The sequence below is a fragment of the Pecten maximus genome, chromosome 13, assembly GCF_902652985.1.
Source record: "Pecten maximus chromosome 13, xPecMax1.1, whole genome shotgun sequence".
Lineage (NCBI taxonomy): Eukaryota > Metazoa > Mollusca > Bivalvia > Pectinida > Pectinidae > Pecten > Pecten maximus.
The window spans coordinates 24,915,752-24,924,621 of record NC_047027.1 but is presented as its reverse complement, the minus strand read 5'-3'; the positions used below and the strand labels follow the sequence as shown (position 1 = coordinate 24,924,621).

The window sequence follows — 8,870 nt, the reverse complement described above, 5'->3', positions numbered from 1 at the left end:
CTGTACATGAGAAGAACAAATATTCTTAATAGAAAAAATCCGCGGATAAGTAATTAGACCGACTATGGTTGAGAAGATGTATTAGTTATATGATTATATCCGTAAACTGTAAAACAAAAGTAGGTCTAGCCAAACTAGCTATATATAGGTGAAGCAAATACAGTACTGCTATTTTCGGTTTTACTTGATACGATAGCTATGAACAAAATAAGTGTTACCTTCCTTTGTACTTTAGCACATTGTTGTCTCAATAAACGCAAAAATAATCCAATAATGTTCATGATATTCTGTTTTATTATCGTCATGTTATAATAGTATGTGGGCTTTCGGTTACGTCATCAAATTCAATGCATGCGAATTTATTGAGAATTCTAAATAAACACCTTTAATGAAATGAAATGGAAGAAATTAAAAATGTCTAAATAAAAACATTGTGATCAGTATTGAGTGAAATATTAAATTGTCATTGTAAATAATTGATGTGATTCGCTAGCATAAAGCACAAGTAATCGAAATCAAATTATTTTAAAATTGATATTTCGTTTCTATTTTAATCTTCAATTTTTAATCACAAGATCGCTTAGAAGCTTTGCAGTACTGACTCTTTCAAACGCACAGATGCTTTGATTTGAATGGAGACATTTGTTGTTTAGTCGATACGGTTATTATAAAACAAAATCGGATTATTGTATAAATACTTTTTAAATTATCATTTTATCTAAATATACAACATTATGAAGTAAAATACGTTCATACATTCCAATGTTTCCACTGTCGAGATGGTATATTTCCCTAAACGGTAGTTCTAGCTAGTAGCGTGATACTACATCTGGTATAACACATGTATGGTACAAACTCAGAGAAAGCGTTAATTGAAATGTGTTGTATCAATAGTGTAATATTACATAGGTATATAATAAATGTCAAACATAAATATCACAAAACATCACATCAGTTTGGTTACTAGTATACACACTCTATATGAATGGATATCAGGTATGTTTCTGCATTTGATAATGACGTGAAAAAACGACCTATCTAGTTTGTCAACAACAATGCTTTCTAGTTTGTCAACAACAATGCTTTCTAGTCTGTCAACAGTAATGCTTTCTAGTCTGTCAACAGTAATGCTTTCTAGTTTGTCAACAACAATGCTTTCTAGTTTGTCAACAACAATGCTTTCTAGTCTGTCAACAGTAATGCTTTCTAGTTTGTCAACAACAATGCTTTCTAATTAAAAGTTCAAACATTGAATGTTCCATTTCACAGATATAACGACATGGCAATGTCCTTCTTGATCCCCAGTCTCCATCCACAGCTTGATGGGACAGCGAATTATTGACAAGTTCCCTAATGTTGTATCAACCCTAATCTGTACCAGCGATGGTAGTATTGATGTGTGTCCCTCTGTTACCTGAAAAAGAGAAAATTGGACGTCAGTGATGTTTTACAACATACATATATGAAAACGTAAATGTGGTTGGTTGTAACTAGCGAGAAAACATAACCAGCTTATAGATTACCAATTATACAAAGAAATACTATATCAATAAAGTTGCAGTGAATATTGATTGATTGTATTGATTAATCGGTTTGTTGTATTATCAGCACGAGAAAAAAAAAATCTTTTACAGTTACGTTACCAGATGTTTAACTATGAAGTTCTTCATAAACGTTTGGATTCGAACGTCCTTCCAACGACTCGTACTTTCTGTTAATACAAGCAGACATTTATTAAATAAAATGTACATAGTATATCCTCAACATGGATGGTTTCAAGCATGATGTAAGACTTTTTTAAATCACAGCAAATCGCAAGTGTTGATAATTTACCTACCCATCATCTCCATCATTGTAAGGATCAATTTGGTTAGCTGAAAAAAGCACAAGAAACAGTATCGTGAATTTTGTTCAATGAATGATAATTAAGCAGTACGTACATTCAATTAAATATGAAATTTATAAATAGAAACAAAACACTTTAACGTATAAATCATCTTCGTATATGCTACCTAATTTTACATGTTGATATATATTGTAAATGTATGGCCATATTCTACAGATAACGATAAGAATAATGGGATTTGACCTCGGACAAAACATACGAACCTATATGATATAATATGGACAAGTCATTGGATTCGTAACAACACTACAACCCTAGTTCCTGATAAGTCTCTGGGACGAATGGATATAACTTTTCTCTAAATAGGTGTAAGAGGAGAGGAAAAAAGTAGCGACCAGACCGGGGTTCGAACCCGGAACCCCCGAACACTAGCCGGATGCTCTACCAATTGAGCTACCTGGTCACCGATGATCGATCCAGTCCAGTACCGCCACACACTTCCCTCCTTTTTTCAAGTCTTCGCCCTTGAAGACACATGAGACCCTTATACCACCACCGTGGGTATTTTAGTTGGGCGCCAATTTTGTAACAGGAGAGGAGAAAATGTAGCGGCCAGACCGGGGTTCGAACCCGGGACCTCCGAACACTAGCCGGATGCTCTACCAATTGAGCTACCTGGTCACCGAAGATCGATCTAGTCCAGTCCCGCTACATAGGTTTCTACACATTAGTGTTTGCAAGGGTAGTATACCAGGGATGATTGGTATGTTGCGAGCCTCGTAATTCAAGGATGTTCTTTTTAAGTCTTACTATTCTTTGACTATATAGGGCCCTGTACCCAAGGACTGTTCTCATATGGTTATTTTATATCAACGAGGAAGAACTCTAATGTACCAAAGACCAGCGGCTTCTGCAAAACGGACAAAATCGTTTAAGGTTTTAGTGAAAGAGTCATTGCCATGGCTGCCATTCCCGATTGTTTCTTTAAATTGATTGAGGATCGCCTTATTTTCTTGTTCTCGCTCCATAAGTCTTCCATCTATTTCCAAAACTGAAAACTGCTATTTCAGGCTTCCTAAACCTAACCCTAGCATGCAGTGGAAGACTCTCTGAACAGCCAATAAAAAGGAGTTATATTAAAACGGCATTGAAGCTAGCAAACGTGTAGATATTTAATGGGATTATGTTGAAAAATACTACAATACCCTGCCAAATTCAAATCCTTCGATTTGAGGCTCACAACATATCAACCAGCCCACGTATAAAAAATATATGCATTGATTTTAAAGCGCATGCATGTAGTTTTTTTTAAAGTGAAACAAATGCCTTACCATGATTATGTCCTCCTATTTCCGAGTACACGGACGCCTTGGCAACCTCATTAGTATCAAGTTCTTGATATGGAGATCTGCATTGTATTAAATAGCAATGTGTAACATACTATAGTCATCACGATACACTTATACGAAAGGTAAATAGATTAGAGTTGACGATATGTTCTTATGTTCCTACCTTTCATTTTCGCTTTGAGGCCTGCCGTCTGTAATTAAGATAAGTGAAATACACTTAACACCAAAAATACTTTTCGTTCAAAAAAAAAAAACTAAAAAAACTAAAAACTAAAAAATACAAAAAGCAAAAAAAGAATGGCGTACATAATAAACTATTTTGTTGTACAATTTATGCTTATACTATATACTTCTGCTTGTGCATATACTATCAAGTCTCAAAGAACCAGTGGAAGTTACAAATAAAGAACATAAACGCTATGTTACCATTTAACAAGTGTAAATATATGAGAATAAAATCAACATAATAAAAAACGTATCCATTTTGAGAATATTACCTCGATTTGAAAGTTGCATATTCTGGCATTCTCTCTGTTCTGGAAGCTGACGTGTGCTGAAAAAAAAAGGTTTTTGAAGTAAAATAAAAGAATATCAGACATATTCATGTCTGTCTTTAAAGCACGAAGTCATGCAACAGGAAGCCAGACAGCATATTACTGAAGTCCAGCTTAATTATTTTCTATCTCTTGCAAAAACCGATGATAAGTGGTAAATAAACCTAAACAATCATATTTTCAAACGAATAAAATAAACATACATGAGGGTAGATAGCATGCGTAGATACGAAATCGGTAAATGAAGTTCCCAATGTTCGAAAACAAACTCATATGTACAGATGAATAAGGAGTTAATAGGAAAAGGATATCCGGTTACGATACGAACAATGAGTGGTTATTCATATCACTTCCGTTCCGTCTGACCTGCTCAAATGCGTACAGTGTACGACGAATACGGATGTTGTGATGTTTAAAAAGTTGGGGTTTTTTTTTGTTTTTTTTTATATTTCGGCATTTTTTTTCATGGGAGGTATATATTTTTTTTCTAATTTTGTGATATGATAAAAATAACTTTCCAATTGACACTTTATATTTGATAATCAATACTCTTCTAAAATGATGTCAATTGTGTTTGCTTACCAATGGCAGAGTCTTCCATTTCCTGCAAAGAGAAATAATCAGTGTTATATTTTTTCAATTATACATCTTCACATTTCACTATATTAACGACTGTTTTGTGACCATTTTATAACACTTTGTTTTTATTGATAATTTTTAACTCGTTTTAAAAAACGACAAGTAGTTCACAGTATGTGTACTTACGTCTGAAAAAAATCCCGATTCCAACCGTGAACAAAAGTGTGAGTACGCCAGTGACTGTCAGCACCATTCCAAGGACATACATACTGTCAGATCCACTGTAACTTGCTACACCAAACAAAATGTTATAATTAATTTTGTTCAGAATACATTTCCTTAGTATAGATCCCTTAGGCAATTATTGCATTTATGTGTTACAGACCCGTGTACGTTCGCTGTTCCGTCTTAAACGCAAACGCTACGGAAATGGTACGGAAATGCTACGGTAATGCTACGGAAGTGCTACGGAAATGGTGCGGTTATGCTACGGTAATGCTAAGGAAATGCTACGGTTGACGCTCACAAAAAATCGACCGTTTCTGAATAAAGTATCTGGTTCTTATAAAAAGCGGATCCTAGACGAAGCGAACTCGTAGAAACGACAGTGAAATGGTGTCTGATGGAGTGAATGTTGTATCGGGAAGTGGAAGAACGTTTTATCAAACTGTACTACTATAGAAAACCCCAGTATGCGAGAATTTGTACAACTTTTAGAAACCGGAAATATTAAGGTCATAATTTATTATTCTCGGCAACAAAAGGCGATAGCATTTAATTTTAAAATAAAATCACTCTCTACACTAGCGCTGCGGTCGCGTACGTGTTGTCTCTGTGTCTCCGAACTTTATTGTTTTGTTTTTATGTTTTCTCTGCATTTATTTACTACATTTGTACTGATAAACCGTAAGGTTTAAGTAATAAACTAATTGAATTGTAAAACGTGGATCAACGTGTTGATTTAGGTACAGGTAAACAGATCAAGAATTCTGAACACAGATTGACCAGGCTATGAATAGACCCCCTATAGGGCTAATTGTAAAAAGGAGAAACTGACCAGGTGTGGTTATGACTTACACACCTGAGCCCGGTATATCCATGGCCATCAGGTGAAGTTGATGGTGGGGGGAGGGGGATTAGTACCCATGGCAACACGTTAGGGGGACAATTAAGTCAAGTACATGTACATGTCTGGCAAGTCTGTATATAACAATCACTGGTACACATTACTGGTGTGTAAGCATTGGCAATTTGTTTAAAAGTCTGATGTCGGATCAGAGGAAATTCTGGCTGCACGGGGAGGGATAAAAACTAAAAACAAGACATTAATAATTATATACTTAAGACTGCACAATGTACATGTGCAATTAGATACGTGTATATCACCAGAGACATATATGTCTCGTCTCTGATATCACACGTCTGCAATGGAGCAGACTCTGTATGTTTACGTGATAATGGATAACACTCTGAAAATCTTAATGGACTTGTTTTGTGATCTTACACCTACAGTTGAGTGACAATCAGTTAACCTTTGCACCCTAGGAGAAGTGAGAGTGCACGAGATTAAATGTACTGAAGTAAACGTATAATTAGTGCACAATAGTTTTTTTAAAACTTATTATCACAAAGGACATAACCCGGTAATACATTGTTTCAATATATAAAGACTTCAACAGTGTAGAGTGAAGAATCTACTTTTGAAATTAATTTTGATGCTGTTTGCGATAATTTTAATCATTTACATGCTTCTATTACAGCACATCAGTTTGTGTCAGAGGCCTAATAATGGCTGACTCAGGTGTACATGTACTTCATGTAAAGACAAAATATTAATATTCTAAATTTTAATTTACTAAAGTTTCTTTTAGATTGTTGTTCTCAACTTGAAAGGTTTTTTTTTTACAGTCGTGTCATCTATATGATATTATACACTGTAGATTCTGTCGACAGATCTTGAGACATGTGCATGTCCAGACCACATGTACATTACAATGAAGCCAAACATCTATGAAAGGTCTGTTGCCAATGGCCAACTGGGCGCAATATGCAACCCCACAGCCTTGAGGACATGCATCCTATCACACTTTACCTGTAAGATGCTGATCAGTCTAGCTCGTTTATGTCTGGCACATGGTATACCTGGCCAGGTGACCTGTCCCCAATTAACCCCCTGGGGTCCAATTATGGCTTATTCTCACTTAGCCAACATACAGAAATTTACCTGTATTACCTGGCCAATATGTCAAATTTTACACCTGAGTGAGTTTAAACTATAGCAGTAGCCTGTTCTTACTTTCATGAAAGAAAATATGAAAATGTCAAGTTGAATATGACTTATACAATAATGATTCAAATGAATTTATAGAGGCTACTTATAACAAATCTTAGATATTCACAGTACAAATCGAAATTTATTAAGTTTACATATATCATGAAACCCTCACCATCCCAAGAGTTTAAATTACAAATGTATGCTTTTTATAATAGAAGTATGACCGTTATCTAAATCTGTGTATATGTGTGTGAGGGTGTGTATTTTTTTTTTTTTTTTTTTTTTGAGGGGGGGGGGGGGGGGGGGGGGGGGGGGGGGGTTACAAAATAACAATTTTAGAAAAGACACCAAAGCAAATATTTTTTGTGCATACCAATATTTATAAAATTCTATCAAACTAGCAGCGGATGTGTTTTTGCTGTTCCAACTTTGACGATGATGTTAGTGTGATGATACAAAAAATATCTGTATAAGATCAGTCCTTAAACTACGCGATTCAAAAGATTTACCCTCTCTTTTACATCTTTTACGTGTTTTAAATCAAAATTAAACGATCATAGTCTATATTACATGTTTTGTACACAATTCAACTTACCTAGTCTGGTATGTAGGTATTAATACATATATTTTTTATTCAAATCTGTACATAGCCTGCTTGATCGAACTTTTACAGGACAATTTAACTTTTTTAGTTCCACACCTTTTTTTGACTAGGTCGAGTAGCTCAACCCTGCTTTATCCCTGTAATGCTGGATTATTGTAAGAAATTGTAATGTTCTTAAAAGAGTCTTAATTAATTAAAACTACGTTTGTCATATTCCTGACAGTTTTTTAACGTCTCACTTGAGAGATTTATGTCGGACGAAGATTTGATTTCAGAATTAAGTCTCTTTTTTACTGTTCATAACAAGACTAACTTGATTATCTGGATGATTTCTATTTAGGACATCAGTTCTATTTCACTTGTGTATGCACTTTATATACCGAATTTGCTCTTACTTTGTAATTAATTTACTCTTGTTATACTTCATCAGAGACATATATATATATATCACATATGATCCGGAGATATAGATTTGAATTTCCTGTCGTAGTTGTACCGAGAGAAATATATATCACATTTATACGTCTCTGATTTTATCAATTTGTTATCAATTCTGTGATTAGACCTTTGGGTTTTAAAACTGAAATAAATAATGAATAACTCTGTAGATCACGATGACATTAATGTTGGAAGCCAAGTTTTATGAAGCAGTCTATAGCCTTACCTGTAGGTCATAATTATCTCTTATCGTTCTACCTTTCACACCTAGTATCACTTGGTCCACAAAATACCGTACCTTTAGTTGACCAGTGTACAACATGCTGTGTTGTTTGTATCATTGCTGACAATTAAGTCTTACCCTAGTTTACCTGTGATACTGTCTAGACCAGTTGTACCCTATACATGTAGCCTGACCAGTGCATATGACATGTAACCATCGTAATGCGTCGACTACTACTAGGATCCGCCATTTTTTATCACACTAAGATCGATGGATCATGTGACTTGACCTGCTTTTTGTGAGAGTGGTTTTTTTTTCTATACAAAGATACAGACAGATTTATAGCCATATATATTTAATTCTCACCTCGTTATTAAATTATTTGCTGTCGCTACTATTCTTTAGTGACGTTCGGTAAGTATATTTAACTAAATTTCGTTTCGATAATAAATACACTCCGCAAAATGTTCTACCGAACGGTTATGAGACGGTCAGCGAGTGAAAATAGGTAAACGCAAATGCTACGGTAATGCTACGGTAAGTAGACGCAAACGCTACGGAAATGCTACGGAAATGGTACGGTAATGCTACGGAAGTGCTACGGAAATGGTACATTAATACTACGGAAGTGATACGGAAATGGTACGGAAATGATACGGTAATGCTTACGGAAATGGTACGGAAGTGCTACGGAAAAGCTACGCTTAAATCGGAACTGCGAACGTACACGTGTCTGTAGTGTATCATATTTTATTAAATGTACACAGACATTCGGCACTTCCAGAATGCTTGTGAATAATCATAACAAGATAGCACAGTTATAACGTAATCTTAAATGAAACGGAAATGATCATGCCTTGCAGTTTATTAAAGTTGTTTAATAATAACTGTCAACTGTATATTGCTATAAAATCAAATCAACAACTTATATCAACATATGGTTCAAAAAGTATATTATTTGTTCATTCAGTCAACGACAGAAATATATTGTGGGTAAAATTA

At 34.8% G+C, this 8,870-nt stretch overlaps 1 protein-coding gene across 1 annotated transcript in view; it reads right to left on the bottom strand.

Moving 5' to 3' along the window:
* Positions 1-271: 271 nt before the first annotated feature.
* The window catches only part of LOC117341034 (titin-like), a 26,720-nt gene continuing 18,121 nt past the window's right edge, over positions 272-8,870 (bottom strand). Inside the window, exons 3-10 of the mRNA XM_033902852.1 lie at positions 4,515-4,619; positions 4,332-4,353; positions 3,693-3,748; positions 3,359-3,386; positions 3,178-3,254; positions 1,838-1,874; positions 1,644-1,711; positions 272-1,414 (exon numbers count right to left, since the gene is read on the bottom strand). Of these exons, the coding sequence (XP_033758743.1) occupies positions 1,651-1,711; positions 1,838-1,874; positions 3,178-3,254; positions 3,359-3,386; positions 3,693-3,748; positions 4,332-4,353; positions 4,515-4,619 (386 nt within the window). The 3' untranslated portion in view covers positions 272-1,414; positions 1,644-1,650. The remainder of the gene's footprint in view (positions 1,415-1,643; positions 1,712-1,837; positions 1,875-3,177; positions 3,255-3,358; positions 3,387-3,692; positions 3,749-4,331; positions 4,354-4,514; positions 4,620-8,870) is intronic.